Source organism: Urtica dioica, chromosome 11 (genome assembly GCF_054948205.1).
Source record: "Urtica dioica subsp. dioica isolate 48M chromosome 11, U.dioica_male_clone48M_v1_H2, whole genome shotgun sequence".
Taxonomy (NCBI): Eukaryota; Viridiplantae; Streptophyta; class Magnoliopsida; order Rosales; family Urticaceae; genus Urtica; species Urtica dioica.
Genome location: NC_142766.1, coordinates 6,294,250 through 6,310,819, shown reverse-complemented (window position 1 = coordinate 6,310,819; position 16,570 = coordinate 6,294,250). Strand labels below are relative to the sequence as shown.

The following is a 16,570-nucleotide window of genomic DNA, read 5'->3' as shown; positions in this document are numbered from 1 at the left end:
TCTAAATACTAAAGTGATCATGAACTTCAAGGTCATATCCTTGAGCTATTTGATTAATTCGTTTATAGCTAGCGAAAGCGTAAATACTTCTATTTTTAGAGTTCGAGGTATGATCGATATAGAAAGAAACTCACATATACAGAATTATGCTCTACTGAAAGAACGTTAATATTCTCTCACCCAATAGTTGAGTACATATTTAATTGGTTGTTGACACTTTCATAATAATATTAGCGAAATAATTTTTTGCTAAGAATCAATGGTACTTAGGGCTATGTAACTCGAATGGTATAAAGATAATGTACACTGTTGAGCCGATTTCTCGTCCCAACAATCTATACTAAGTTTATTTAAATTACCTTGTATATTTATTTTTATGAGGGAATGGTCTCAGAATCCGATTATGAAGATCGAATCGAGATCCGAATGGAAATTACGAATAATGTAAATTTATAGAAGAAATGAACGAAAGAAAATTTCTTTATTGAATATCGAATACAAACCTTCGAAAATAAATGAGAATGAGCAAGAAATCTAACGAATCGAAATATAATTAAATGGCACTCTTTCAAAAAATCCAGTCGTCGTAAAATGAAGATGGAGTGAGCTTTTATAGCTAGCTCGCTGATTCTCCTATTTCTTCAGATCGATACACGTGTACGAGCAGAACCGGTCTTCGATCCTCCAATCTCGCGTACATCCCCATCTTTAGGCAATTTGACCGTTTCTTAGGAGATCAATCATTCGAATTACTTGGCGGGACCGTCTAGGAACATTTATGGGCCCGGGTCGAGTCAGGATTCGGTCTTCAGTGTAGAATCCCTCGCTATTGTCTTGGGCCGATCTCGCCTGCGCCTGGGATTTTTAGGCCGAATTGGGCTTTGGGCCGAACTAGCGATCATCTTGAGCCGATTTGGGCCAAACTTGCTTTGGGCCTAGTTGGTCCAACTCGCCTGGTGGAAGGGGACGATATCCACTCCCACAATCAGTCCCCTAGTATTTTTTATATTATAAGATTGCATAATTGTTGATGTCGAAATCTGTTCCTCAACAATCACGAAACTATATATATTATATTAAGTATATCGTTTTATTTGTATGATGTGGATCTCATGAATTCGTCGTAATTAGAATTGAATTTCAAAAGAATTATGATGAGTAGTGAGAGTAAAAACGGAAAATAACTTCTTTTATTATTGATTTCAATCGAGTACAAAGCAATACAATAATGTTTTTTGGGAATACAAAATATTAAATATATATATCTCCAAAATATAGAATCACCTCCCTGCGAAATCTGCTTCGTCCTTTATTTATAGGTGAGATCGTTGCTCTTCTGCCATTGATCTGGTGGACACGTGGTCGGTCTGGAGCATTCTGCGATGCTACGTGCGGAGTGGTTTGGCCTGTTCTCACGAAGATTCAGTATGAAGACCGCTTCTTCCGGGCTCATGAGGTGGTCAGCTTGGAGACCGCTTCTTCCGGACTCATGAGGTGGTCAGCTTGAAGACCGCTTCTTCCGAGCTGACGGGGTGGATGCTGAGGGCTGGTTCTGTCCGTGTGATCCAGATCCGAGCGGGCCGGGCCTGGTTAGATCTTATTAATCAATCGAGACCCAAAATTTAAATCGGGCTTCTGGGGAGAGGCCCAAATTATAGGGTTATATTCTGGTACCCACAATAAGTCTCCCAAAGTATATTTAATTTATGTGAATATTAAGTATACTTTAAATTTCTAAGCCAGGGTTAATAGAATATATATTTTTTATGATCTGAACTGAATTCCGAACTCGTATGTCCACGTGTTGTAGTCATAACGTTCATAATGGGAGGTGTCAAACTGACTTTCACTTTTCCAGGCTGAGTCAGTTAAGATTCCTACTTGAGTTGAATTTGAAACGAAATTGACACTCCATTATTATTAATAAATAGGGCTTTTCGCATTCCAATCGATTCATTCGTTTTTAATCCCCCGAAGATTCAAAATCAGGTATCTTTCGTTTCATTTCTCTCTCTTTATTTTTTCTTATTTTCGTCAGAGCTTATCTCTCTAGGCGTTCTCCTTACCAGTTTACCTCGGCTTTCGACCGGGTTACTCAAGAATTTTGTTAGACCCATTTCTTAGATGTCTGTACAAAGCACTCCAGAGAAACTCGATGAAATTTCAAAGGACCTCAGAGGACCTACCACGGTTTCTAAGGACGAACTCGTCAAGTTTTTCGACGAATACGATATCCCTCATAAGGTGGCCTTGGCTCTCCCTAGCCCTGAATTTACAGCCTCCGACACTTCTGCAGGCTATTGTTGCGTGTATGAAATATTTTTCAAGGATTGCGGGCTTAGGTTTCCTGTGGACCCTTTGCTTTTAGAATACCTAGAAGCCTTAAAAATATCCATTCCCCAAATGTGCCCCAATTTCCTTAGGAAAATCTCTGGATTGATTACCTTAGCCAAGGAGAACGAGGTCGAGCTCACGGTGGCCGACCTGGTTCGTTTGGGTCATATTAAACGTAACTCCAAACTCACCCCGGTTACATTTTATCTTGCTAATGCTGTGGGTCGAGGTATTTTAGAAGGGTTACCTGAGAAAGACACTCACTGGGGTCGGAGAAGATTTTTCTTCGAGATAAATGAGCATTCGGTCGGCTCGTTTCATCAAAGGTTGCGCCTTGAGTGGGCTACTACTCCGGGTAGAATTAGGATTTTCCACTCGCTATTGATCCCTTTATGATACGTCAAAAAGTTTTTTTTTAATTTTTTTTTTACTTGTGTATGTTTTCTGTGCATTTTTGCTTTTTTTTTATAGCGAAAATCACAGCGCCCAAGGTCGATGCCGAGTTCCTGGAAAAACTCGAGGTATTGCGAACTGGAAGTTTGGATTGGAAATACTTCAGCTCGGATCGCTTCGTCGAGTCGGGTTATTAGACCCGTTCTAGGATTGATCGAGGTGTCCCTGGTGAGTACAAACTCATGCTTGATCAGACTTGCAGAAAATGTTACATTGGAATGCTTCATTTATTTTTATTTTTATAGGCGGGGATCGTGAAGAGGGTGACATGGATGCCGAGGTTGATTACGTGGCCGAGAAGAAAAGACTTCGTCAGGCCAAGAAGGATGCTCAGAAGGGCGAGGTGTTCCAAACCACCGAAAGTTCGGCCGTTCTAGAGCGAACGATGGAGAAGGATGATACTCGTAGGGCGAGCTCACCTGGTCTGTCTGATAGCGTTGAAGTTGAGGGGAGCATTGAAAAGAGTCCTTAACCTGTCCGGGCTGAGTCTGAGGTGGCGTTGCGATCGCCTGTGAGTGTCGTGAAGAGGAAAGCCGGATGGGTTAAACCGACTCCCAAAGTCGAGGTCGTGGCCAAGAAGAGCAAGGGAAAGAAGCATTCGAAGGAAGGTGTTTTCATCTCGGCCGACGAGGTAGAGAAAGAAGAGAGGCGGGTTGCAAAAAAGAAGAAGGAGAAGGTTGGTTTTGTGGGAAGTGGTGGCGAGGCGACTGCCCAATTGCCAGAATCGGCTGTTCCAATCGAATCCGCCAGGAGTGCCGGGGTAGTGGATACTGAAGGGAGCTCGCCCTCCAAGGATGCTGCTCCAAAGGAGAAGGGCGCGGTGACTGGTCCCAGTGAGCTGACTTCTTCGGGTCCCACATCCCCTGACGAGGTGCCCAGATCCGACTCGAGGCTGAACAAGGTGGTGATTCACTTTGAGCGCAACCATCCCATCTATGAGGATGGCAGTTCGTCAGCCTTCTTGATGAGGCAGATCAGGTACCCTACCGCGCCTTTGGGCAAAGTAAGGGCTCTGAGGGGTGCCAACATCTATAGGGGGATGTCCATGGCGGCCACGAAGGTATCAATTCTTTTTGAGTTGTTATATATTATCCCCCCCCCCCTTTTGTTTTTTTACCATTGTTGATTTTATCTGGTGTTTGTCTTAACGAAGTATCAAGCCGAGATCACAAGGGGGTTTATGCTTATGAGCACAAAATCCGAGTGGGCTTTGAGGCTTCGAGGGGGCGGAGTGCCGAGGTGAAAGCTCTGGTAGAAGAGGTGACCGGGCTCAAGGGCGAACTGGCGAAGAAAGAAGACGAGCTGAAGCACGCTCGGCTTGATCAAAAGATGCTCCGCGACCTTGGAGTTGAGGCCCAGACAGCTCGTTCAGAGTTGACAGAAAAGGAGCGGCAGCTTAGCATTGCTCAATCGCAGATCGAGGAGTACCAGGACCGGGTCGCCTCGCTGGAATCGAGCAACAAGGATTTAAGTGCCTTTGCCAATCGAGCTGCTGCTGACTTCAAGCGGGCTAATGCTCATATCGCCCAGTTGCAGAAGAGCGCCAAAATGATCAAGGTTCAGGCTACTCGATCTGGCCGGAAGGCAGCCTCTGGAAAGTACCGGAGCGTTATCTCCAAATACCAGGCTCACCTCGCAGCTCGTGAAAAGAAGGCTGTGATCGTGCGGAAGCTCGATCAATGCCGTGCTGCGGCCGGGGTGCTGGAAGATGTGGTGGCTGGCGAGCTCGACGATGCCCCCGAGGTTCTTCAGGAGGCGAAGGACGATATTGCCACCGTGGATTTGTCCGCCGAGCCTCTCCCCGACCTCGCAGGTACGGAAGATGTGACTTTCACCCCGTACTCGGAGCGGGTTTCTCCCGAAGGCGGCCTTGAGGATGTCTCGGTTGCGATGGACATCGATCAGTACGGCTCGAACGCTGGCCTGACTATGGCCGAAATTCCTGAGGAGCCTGAGGGGGTTCTTAGTAAATTTCCATTGTTTTGTTTTTTGTTTTGAATAATTATGGGCCCATTTGTTTTTGGGCAAGACTACTACGCTTTTTCCTCTTTTTTTTTTTGTAATAATTATTAGCTCTGATGATTTTGACCGTGGGGTCGTTTTCACTGAGCTGTACTTTTCTTTGACTCCGGGGTCGGAGTTTAATTTGACTTTTACGCATGTTTATGATTTCTCAAACTTTTGCTAAGTCTTTTCATTCCGACTGCCATTATGTAGGATTGGACAATTTCTTCCGAGCTGGATGATAGTATGTTTTATGAGGTTCGGTAGGAGTAGTCTGGATCCATTCGTTATATATGAGGAACTCCTCCCAATTTGTGTGTATTAATTAAGTTCACTGAAGGCGAGCTTTCAGTTCGCTCAATATACTGCCGAACGGATTGAATGGTCTGCTGCTTAGTCGTTTAAAAGGTAAAGCTAAGCCTTTTAGCTCCTTCGAGCTGAATGACTTATTGTATGAATTCAACTCGATCAACTCTTGTTTGTTTTATCCAATGAACTATTTCGCTGATTATGAATCGTGTGAGAACTGCTAAGTGTTTTTAGCTCGGTCCTTGTGGTCTTGTCATAGGGTAAATTACGAATTGGGTAATCAATCCTATGACGAGAATGGTTCGGGTTCGCTATCAAAGAAACTGTTTTGGTTTGTAGTCGTTTCCATTTTTTTAACCCTTTTCCGGTGATGCGTTGTGAAAATTCGCGTCCCGATTGTGCTTTATGTGTGTTAAATTTATGAAGTATGATGCCTTTATCTCAGCCCGCTGCTCGATGTTCACCAGACTGAAATGTATTCTGATCATACTCTCGATTTGTTATGTAACGTATTGTTTTGGAATTCGGTTTTCAAGAGTGTGTGAATGATCCTTTAATGAGGTATTCAGATGCTTTGATGGCCTCGATGCCTATGGGAGACGTTTGTGTTTTATTTTTATCCCATCTTAATTTTCAGTAATTCAAAGGGATCCCATCTTAGTGTTACCCAATCATACTGAGAGCCTCGATGCTGTGAGGATGTCAAGGGTCCGTCCTTGATCCTGTGAAGGTTGATGACTCGGTTGGTGGTTTGTTTGAAGGAGCACCATGCGGAGTCAAGAGTCCGTTACTCGTTGTTTGTCGCGTTACAAACCTTGTGTTTAAAAGTTTGGATGGGGCTGAGCCTTGGAATCAAGGTTGCCTACGTACCCAATGAATGGGATCAAGCCGTGACGTAGTTCGATTGAGGGTTCTACGTGGTTTAGACGTAGTATTTTTTAAGGTTTATGATATTCCAAGACCTTAGAACGGGTATTCCATTCAGAGTTTCTAGTTCGTAAACTCCTGGGTGAACCATTTTCGTTATGCGATAGGGTCCTTCCCAATTTGCTCCCAATTTTCCAGCGTTAGGTTCTGCCGTGTTCTGGAATGTTTTCCTAAGAACGAGATCCCCTACTAGGAAGTGGTGGAAGCGCAAGTTTTTGTTGTAATGCCTGGCGATGCTCTGCTGGTATTGCAACATTCTGACCATAGCTTGATCTCTTTTTTCCTCGATGAAGTCGAGGGAATCAGAGAGTGCCAGGTTGTTGGCGTCTTCATTCTCGTGTGCACACATTGTCCTTATGGTTTGGATTTCGTGTTCTACGGGAATGAATGATTCAACACCGTGCACTAGAGAGAACGGGGTTTCTCCAGTGGGGTGCCTAGGACTGGATCGATAGGCCCAAAGGGCTCCTGGGAGTTCGTCAGCCCATCGACCTTTCTTAGCGTCAAGCCTTTTCTTTAAAGAGTTTACAATAGTTTTATTGGCGGCCTCGGCATGGCCATTGCCTTGTGGATATCTAGGTGTAGACATTCTTAATTCTATTATGTGGTTTAAACAGAATTGTCTAAACCTTTTTGATATGAATTGAGAACCATTGTCGGTAACAATTTCTTGTGGGGCCCCATGTCGACATATGCTGTTCTTCCATATGAAGGTTTGAACGTCGATGTCTTTGACTAGGGGTAGGGTTTTGACCTCCATCCACTTAGAGAAATAGTCGGTGAGGACTAATAAAAACTTTAATCCCCCGGGGGCGGTAGGCATTGGTCCGACGATGTCCATTGACCGTTTCATGAATGTGTATGGGGACGAGATTGAAGACAGCACCTCGGCGGGCTGCTTTATGTTCGGGGCATGCCTTTGACACCTATCACAACGTCGGGAGTGCTTTTCGCAATCTTCTACCATCGTTGGCCAGTAGTATCCTTGCCTTTTAATCTTTACGGCCAGGGCTCTTCCCCCGGCGTGGCTCCCACAATCCCCTTCATGGATCTCGGAGATAATGCGGGCTGATTCGCTCTTGGACACACATATAAGATATGGTCCAGCGAAGCTCATTTTAAAAAGAACATTGTTGATGATGCAAAACCTTGCGCAAATTTGTTTTAGTTTCCGCCTTTTTGACTTATCGTCAGGTGCATTTCCCTCCTTGATGTATTTCAAGATGTCGTCTCTCCAGTCCCCCACTTCTATTGTCATTATTGTGTTAATGCTAATGGCAATAGAAGGTTGTTTGATTGATTTGACCGGGATGATTCTAGTGAGTCCGGGGTCCGACGTTGAGGCCAGAGCTGCTAAAGCGTCGGCGGACGTATTATCTCTTCTCGGGATTCTTGTGAGCTCGAAGGCTTCGAAGTTCTTTATAAGATCCCATACTACCTTCACGTAAGCTTCCATACGTTCGTCTCTCGTTTCGAATTCTCCACTGAATTGGTTAGCAACGAGTTGAGAGTCGCAATATGCGCTTACTTTTTTTGCCCCGCAGGCTTTAGCTAGTTGCATACCTGCGATTAGAGCCTCGTACTCAGCTTCATTGTTTGATGCAACGAAGTCAAGTTGGAATGATTGTTCAATTACCTCGCCATGGGGTGACACCAGGTGTATCCCCACGCCATAACCTTGTTTTGATGAAGCGCCATCTACGTTCAAAGTCCAAACACCATCGTCGGGGTTGGTCTCGGTCACATCTCTTGGCAATTCTACAAGGAAATCGGCAAGAACTTGTGATTTCGCACATGTCCTTGCTCGGAATTCGATGTCATATTCGCTTAACTCAACTGCCCATTTAGTCAATCTTCCGGATTGATTTGGACTGTGAAGGAAAGTTCGCAGCGGCTGGGTTGTCATTACGATAATCGTATGTGACTGGAAATACAGCCTTAATTTCCTGGCTGAAGTAACGATAGCTAGTGCGAGCTTTTCCATAGCAGTATACCTTGTTTCGGCGTCGACAAGAGATTTGCTAATGTAGAATACTGGTTTTTGATCTCCTCGATCTTCTCGAACCAGAACGCCGCTTATGGCAGCGTGTGACACGACCACGTAGAGATAGAGTGGTTCTCCAACTGCGGGCTTTGCGAGGACTGGGGGCTTGGCCAAGTATTCTTTCAGCTCACGAAATGCTTTCTCGCATTCATCGTTCCATTTTGACTCCTTGTTTGATTTCAAGAGCTGGTAGAAGGGTAAACATTTATCCGTCGACCGGGAAATGAAGCGATTAAGGGCAGCGATACGGCCTGTGAGCCTTTGCACCTCTCTCTTACTTCGGGGAGACGACATTTCGCGCAATGCGTGGATTTGGTAAGGATTCGCCTCGATTCCTCGTTGCGTGACCAAGTATCCTAGGAATTTTCCGGAAGATACTCCAAACGAGCATTTCTCGAGGTTCAGTTTCATTTGATATTTATTTAATACCTCAAAACATTCTTCCAAATGTTCAACGTGATCATCCTCTCAGAGTGATTTAACTAACATATCATCGATGCATACTTCCATATTCTTACCAATTTTCTCAGAGAACATTTCGTTTACGAGTCGTTGATACGTAGCCCCGGTATTTTTTAGGCCAAAGGGCATTACTTTGTTGCAATAAGTCCATCTGTCTGTAATGAATTCCGTTTTTTCCTGATCGTCTGGATGCATAAGGATTTGGTTATATCCTGAGAACGCATCCATGAAGGAGAGCATTTTGTGCCCAGCTGTGGCTTCGACTAGCTGATCGATGTGTGGTAAAGGGAAGCTGTCCTTGGGACAAGCTTTATTGAGGTCAGTGAAGTCGATACATACTCGCCATTTACCGTTTTTCTTCTTTACTACTACGGTATTAGCTAACGAGTCCGGGTATTTTACCTCTCGAATTGACCCGGCTTTTAGTAGTCGTTCCACTTCGTCGTTGATCACCTTGGCCCTGTCGGGGCCGAGTTTTCGACGTTTTTGTTTGATGGGTTTGAAGCTGGGGTCAACATTGAGTTGGTGAGACACAACGTCGATGCTTATGCCTGGCATGTCTTCGGTGGACCATGCGAATGTATTTTTGTTTCTTTTCAGGAAGGTTATTATATCCCTTCTTATTTTTCCTTTGAGCTCGGATCCGATCCCAATACGGTGGTTTGGGTTAGATCCATCGAGCTGCACCTGGGTTGTTAGCTCGGGACGAGGGGAATCTTGTTCTTCCAAACGTTCATCTCCTTCCTTTGTATCTTGCAGAGTGGAAATAGTGGTTCCGATAGTCATTAATTGCTATGGGGTACCGTTCAACAATTCTGTCTTTATTTTGTGGTTGCTCATGTAACACATTCCCGACGCTTCTTGGCTTCCACGGATTTCCGCGACCCCTTTTGGAGTAGGGAAGCAGACACATTGGTGGTATGTGGACGGGACGGCTTTCATACCGTGAATCCATGGTCTCCCAAGTATTATATTGAACGAAGATGGACAGTCGAGAACCACGAACTCGACGAGCTTATTAATTCCGGCTGCTCGGACAGGGAGTTTGATTACTCCCACAGGCCATTAAAACCGGTCAGCTCGGTTGGTTCCCTTTCGATGTCGGTTTCATCGATGTTCATCCTATTCAGAGTACTTCTGAAGATCGCGTCCACTGAGCTTCCTCCATCGATCAGGATCCGGGACACAATGCAGTTTGATATATCTAGTTCGACTACCAGAGCATCGTCATGTGGTGCGACCAGCCCTCTTACCTCACTTTCCTTGAAAGGGATTAACAGTTCGTCTTCACCTTCTGGTTTAAGACTAATAGGGGTGTTCTTTAGCTAACACTGATAAGCCTTTATGGAGTTGATCGATTCTCTACAAAACTTTGAACCTCCGATAATACAGTCGATTCTAGGTTTTGTTTGTGAATCGGGTTGAGTGTCTTGTTCATCACTTCTTCCCCTTTTACCGGGAGAAGGGTTTCCTCGGGGTTGCGAGTTGAAAGTCTTTTTCTTAGGAGGGGGTCCCAAGTCAATTCCTTTCAGCTCCCCTTTAGTGAATTTTTCTGCCAGGACTTTTCTCATTGTTTCACAATTGAGCGTACTATGGCCATTGCTTTTGTGGAATTCGCAATAAGCATTCGGGTCTCTAGTCCATTTCTTATTAGTGCCTTCGCTGCGATTTTCGTCGTTCACATTAAACGCGAAGCCTGGCGGGGCCTCCGCTTTCCTTGGGATCGTATTCCCTTTCCTGTTGGGTCCTACTCCCTGCGAGTTTCCGGGGATTAGATTTCCCTGTGGACTTTTCTTGATACCATGCTTCTTAGCCAGGAAACTACTTTCTTCTTCGGCTCTTGCGAAGTTTGATGCGCGGTGAATCGCATCTTCAATGGTAGGTGGCCTGTTGACTATCATCTCTTCTCGGAAACGAGAATCATGCCATAGTCCGTTTTTCAGGGCGGTCAAAGCCGAATCGTTATCGATGTTCAGGATTTTTTCCATGATGCTTTTGAAGCGAGTCATATAGCCTTTGAGGGACTCAGAGCTGGTTTGCTGGGTATTCCATAGGTCAGCCATGGTGGCCTCGTCTTCGACGAGCATAGAGTAGTGCTTAAGGAATTCGGTAGATAATTTTTGAAAACTACCGATTGAACCTTCCTCAAGCCTGGAGAACCAATCCAAGGCGGCCCCGGTTAGGTTCTCAGCAAACAATTGACAATATCCTGCTTCGAGTTCGTGTTCATAAAGATGAGCTCAACCCATGGCAATTCGGAAAACTGTCATGTGAGACTTAGGATTGGTCGTACCGGAGTACTTAGGGAGTCGGACCTTTCCTGCATCTCCAATCTTGATTCTAAATGTCTTTTGAAAAGGGCGTTCGTCCCATTTCAGCCACTAGACGGTCAATTTCGGGAGCCGAGCTGGTGGCAGAGTGCATCTTGGAGTGAACAGCGCGAAATCTGTCATCTACCATTTTGCGAAACAGCTCTATTTCGGTCAGCTCGGGCCTGGTGGTCACGAGCTCGGATCCTTCTGGGGTCACGAAAGTGACGGCAGCGGCATTACTAGTGACCGGCTGATTTTGCGCTGGAGCTTTGTCTGAGCTTGTAGGAGGATCAATTGGTGCGGGAAGTCGGGCTGATGGGACTACCCTCTCATCAGCACCAAGTGGACGAGGTGCGGGCTAAGGTGGCGATCCTCCCGGGGGAGGAGGAATCCTGCTGGAGCACGGCAAGGAGGTTGTTGTGATCATCCCGGGATGTGAATACATCCCTGGTTGAAACACTGGGTAAGAAGATCCTATCCCTGACAGGGTGACCGGGATCCTAGAGAAATCCAAACTAGTCACTGTCGGGAGAGCTCTATCTCCTACCTCCAAGCCGACATGACGAGCTGATGAACTCGCGATTTCAGCTGCAGCCTTATCGGCGCGTACGCGGCTCTGAACGCGGCCTGTTCGGCAGCCAGTGATTCCAAGGCAGTCCGGGTAGATTGCTGGAACTCTCTATTCTCGGTCGACCCAGCGACCAGAGTTTCCAGAAGAGATTTGATCTCGGAGGTAACCTCTCGATTCATCTCATTCTGTTCATTTTCGTTAGCCATACTGTTGGAATCGATCTAGGGTTTGAGAAAATAATTAACGCTTCGGTTAAGCGGCGGAATTTTAAAAATTTTCTTTTACAAGTAAAAACAGTTTTTACTAACCTAGACAAGAGAGCAGGTACATGTAATTAAAAACTATCATAAGCTAAGAAGTTTACTAACCTTTCTTGAAGCTTGATCTTTGAGAAGCTCTTAGAAAGTTGGCAACGCTCGTCTCCCCTCGCAGCACGTCTCTCTTTCTTTCCTCGGCACCTCGAGCAACCACGAAAGTTTCTATCACTAAATCACTCGAAAAGAAGGAATTAGTGAGTGGGCACTTTTAAACACTACGACTTAAGAACAAGTCTCGAAGTCGCAGAGCTAAACACTAGGTCGAGTGAGGACCTAGGTGCCAAGACAAGAAAAATCGAAAATAAACTAGAGAGAGAGAGAAGAGGGGCGGCAACCACAAGTTCTAGAGAGAGAAGCTCTCAATCTCTAACTTATGTGGAATGAGAAAAATGAGAAGAATGAGGCTCCTATTTATAGGAGAGGTCTCACCTTCAATAAGGTAGTTTCCTCTTCTATAGAATATCACATATTCATGAGCCAATTTCCTCTTTTCCTCTATGATGCACTCGGCCAAGGTAGGCTTCATTAAGCCTTGGATTTGTTTCCTTTTTTGTTCCTTGCCTTGCTTCTTTCTCAACTTGGGCGCCTACCTCTTGTTTCCCTTAGAGGAAATTTGTTTCCTCTTTTTCTTTTGGCAAGTATCTTCATACATTTATGCACAAAATATTCTCTCTATCTCTTGGGTATGTTGGGCGCCTATAGCCTTCTAGAAAAGGCTTCTAGAAGCTTTTCCATTTGTTCATGACAACATGAAAAAGGCCCAATAAGAATTTTCAATAAAATTCTTATGAAATGAAATTAATTCACAAGGCCCAATGATCAAGTCATGGCCGAGTGAAACATGTCATAAAATGACCTTGTCAAAAATTTATTGACATTCATTTCATCCTTTGTCTCAAAAGACAAAAATACCCTTTCGACAATTTTCGTTCTTGTTTTGACTTAGCTTCCAGTTTAACAATTCCTATCGATGTGATTCGTGACAGTGACCTCATGGACCCAAATGAACAAAGCTTGAGCTAAACACTTGGACTCAAAAGTTCACAAACCTTTTCCAAGTTTAGCTTAATGCCAACTGACTCCACTAAAGAGCTGACACTGAAAATCTCTCGCTTCAAATGAATTTATTTTCTACTCAAGAATTCGACCTAATTATGATGAGCGGATCCACTGAATATTATCTATGTTTACCCTTCATGAATGTCATCAGCTAGTCGGGATTTACTAAATTACCATTTTACCCTTCTAGCTGTTATTTCCTCAACTCCTTTGTCGCTCGTGAATAAGTTAGAAACAATGTATTGACGAGGAGCTAACAAGTCACATTGTTTCATCCAAAAGAGTCAGGACTCAATTTGGACACTGGCCAGTTCATTTATTCACACTCCAAGGAACAAAGCATGAGGTGACATACATTGCATTTCAGCAATCTTGTACATGAATTCCATATCTATGAGAACTTCACAAAGTTACTCATGACAGACTCACAACTTAGTACTTCACCAATAGGCCTTGTTCGGAATCACATAGTGAGTCCGAACTTTGACTTTCTCAAATGAGAATACTAAGGTGTGAAATGGCATGTCTCATTTCAGGATTAAGGTAAGCATGATGCAATTCATACATAGTGACTTCGAGACAAAGGAGGTTAAATGGTTTGTTCTTATATTGTCTCTAGAAGTGCACTGGTCAATTCAGTACCTTCGGAAGATACCTAGAAGAACTATAGAGTCCCCAACTCTCAATGCCTCATAACCAGACATCATAGATTCTTCTAACAATCATACTGAGGTCAATAGTCCTTTGACCCTAAGATTGCGAATATATCGTTTTAAGCAAACTACGAAGAGTTTGTTCATGCAAATCTACATTTGTCTCTTCGTAAGTTGTTAAGTTTGTTTATGGACTAAAAGACTAAGGTTTTATCATAAAGCTTCAAACAAAGAAAGAATGAATGAACGTTTCAACTTTTTATTAATGAATAAGCAATTACAAACAAGAGTCTTCGTAAGACTATATGACATCAAATGTACATAAATAGACACTACTACTCTTCTTGTGGGCACCATTGACAACAAACTCCCACTTGACTCAAAGAAGATGTGAGTAGTCCTACATCCCTAATCCCTCTAGAAGTTGGTCGAAGACCATGTTCGCTAGGGCCTTGGTGAATAGATCTACCAGAGATCTACTTCACCTCCACGTCTCCGCGTTGCGCGATCTCTCGAATCAAATGGTATTTCCTCTCAATATGCTTGGAGTGCTTATGGCTTCTAGGTTCCTTTGAGTTAGCGACAGCCCCACTATTATCACAATAAAGGTTCATGGGCTCGTCGACGTTTGGAACAACTTCCAAATACTTAAGGAACTTTCTAAGCCATACAGCCTCTTCGGATGCTTCACAAGCAGCCACATATTCTGCTTCCATTGTGGAGTCAGCAATGCAAGATTGCTTAATACTTCTCCACACAACAGCTCCACCATTAAGGATGAACACAGATCCTGAAGTGGATTTCCTGGAATCCTTATCCGCTTGAAAATCGGAGTCGGTATATCCCGTCATAGTCAGGTCAGTACCTGAGTATGTAAGCATCAAGTTCCTAGTTCTCCGAAGATACTTAAGAACATGCTTAACAGCAATCCAGTGCTCGGGTCCAGGGTTGGATTGGAAACGGCTAACTACGCCAACGGCGAAACATATATCAGGTCTAGTGCAAAGCATAGCATACTGTTGGAATCGATCTAGGGTTTGAGAAAATAATTAACGCTTCGGTAAGCGGCAGAATTTTAAAAATTTTCTTTTACAAGTAAAACAGTTTTTACTAACCTAGACAAGTGCAAGTACATGTAATTAAAAACCAATATGAGCTAGGAATTTACTAACCTTTCTCGAAGCTGAAGAAGCTTGTGGAAAGTTTGCAACGCTCGTCTCCCCTCGCAGCACGTCTCTCTTTCTTTCCTCGGCACCTCGAGCAACCACGAAAGTTTCTATCACTAAATCACTCGAAAAGAAGGAATCAGTGAGTGGGCACTTTTAAACACTACGACTTAAGAACGAGTCTCGAAGTCGCAGAGCTAAACACTAGGTTGAGTGAGGACCTAGGTGCCAAGACAAGAAAAATCGAAAATATAAACTAGAGAGAGAGAGAGGAAGGGGCGGCCAAGTCTAGAGAGAGAAGCTCTCAATCTCTAAAACTTTGGATGAATGAAAAATGAGGAATGAGGCTCATATTTATAGGAGAGGTCTCACCTTCAATAAGGTAGTTTCCTCTTCTATAGAATATCACATATTCATGAGCCAATTTCCCTTTTCCTTCAAAGAGACACACGGCCAAGACTAAGCAAGTAAGTCCTTGGATTTGTTTCCTCTTTTATTTGCTTCTCTCTTGACTCTTTTGGGCGCCTACCTTGCTTTCCCCTTAGGGGAAATTTGTTTCCTCTTTTTCTTTTGGCAAGTATCTTCATACATTCATGCACAAAATATTCTCTCTTTCCTTGGGTGTGTTGGGCGCCTATCCCTATTCTAGAAAGGCCTTCTAGAAGCTTTTCCACTTCTTCATGACAATATGAAAAAGGCCCATTAAGAATTTTCATTAAAATTCTCATGAAATGAAATTAATCCACAAGGCCCAATTAATCATATTATGGCCGAGTGACATTAAGTCATCAAATGAACTTGTCAAAATTTATTGACATTCATTTCATCATTTGTCTCAAAAGACAAAAATACCCTTTTAACTATTTTCGTTCTTGTTTTGACTTAGCTTCCAGTTTAACTATTCCTATCGATGTGATTCGTGACAGTGACCTCATGGACCCAAATGAACAAAGCTTGAGCTAAACACTTGGACTCAAAAGTTCACAAACCTTTTCCAAGTTTAGCTTAATGCCAACTGACTCCACTAAAGAGCTGACACTGAAAATCTCTCGGTTCAAATGAATTTATTTTCTACTCAAGAATTCGACCTAATTATGATGAGCGGATCCACTGAATATTATCTATGTTTACCCTTCATGAATGTCATCAGCTAGTCGGGATTTACTAAATTACCATTTTACCCTTCTAGCTGTTATTTCCTCAACTCCTTTGTCGCTTGTGAATAAGTTAGAAACAATGTATTGATGAGGAGCTAACAAGTCACATTGTTTCATCCAAAAGAGTCAGGACTCAATTTGGACACTGGCCAGTTCATTTATTCACACTCCAAGGAACAAAGCATGAGGTGACATACATTGCATTTCAGCAATCTTGTACATGAATTCCATATCTATGAGAACTTCACAAAGTTACTCATGACAGACTCACAACTTAGTACTTCACCAATAGGCCTTGTTCGGAATCACATAGTGAGTCCGAACTTTGACTTTCTCAAATGAGAATACTAAGGTGTGAAATGGCATGTCTCATTTCAGGATTAAGGTAAGCATGATGCAATTCATACATAGTGACTTCGAGACATAATAGGTTAAATGGTTTGTTCTTATATTGTCTCTAGAAGTGCACTGGTCAATTCAGTACCTTCGGAAGATACCTAGAAGAACTATAGAGTCCCCAACTCTCAATGCCTCATAACCAGACATCATAGATTCTTCTAACAATCATACTGAGGTCAATAGTCCTTTGACCCTAAGATTGCGAATATATCGTTTTACGCAAACTAAGAAGAGTTTGTTCATGCAAATCTACATTTGTCTCTTCATAAGTTGTTAGGTTTGTTTATGGACTAAAAGACTAGGGTTTTATCATAAAGCTTCAGACAAAGAAGATTGAATGAACGTTTCAACTTTTTATTAATGAATAAGCAATTACAAGCAAGAGTCTTCGTAAGACTATATG

At 43.4% G+C, this 16,570-nt stretch overlaps 1 protein-coding gene across 1 annotated transcript; it reads right to left on the bottom strand.

The window, feature by feature from the left end:
• Window positions 1–9,582: 9,582 nt before the first annotated feature.
• LOC149380873 (uncharacterized) lies at window positions 9,583–10,620 on the bottom strand. Its single transcript, XM_089601234.1, has 2 exons — window positions 9,912–10,620; window positions 9,583–9,827 (listed from the first exon to the last, which is right to left on the bottom strand). The coding sequence occupies exons 1-2, from the start codon at window positions 10,618–10,620 to the stop codon at window positions 9,583–9,585; spliced, it is 954 nt and encodes a 317-aa protein (XP_089457360.1).
• Between the last annotated feature and the right edge of the window lie 5,950 nt (window positions 10,621–16,570).

Bases quoted from the DNA above. Each gene is read 5' to 3' on its own strand.
- LOC149380873 (XM_089601234.1), bottom strand. From the start codon at position 10,620: ATGCTCGTCGAAGACGAGGCCACCATGGCTGACCTATGGAATACCCAG. The intron at 9,828-9,911 runs GTTCAAAGTTTT...GTCTTAAACCAG, and splicing joins AATCGACTGTATTATCGGAG to AAGGTGAAGACGAACTGTTA.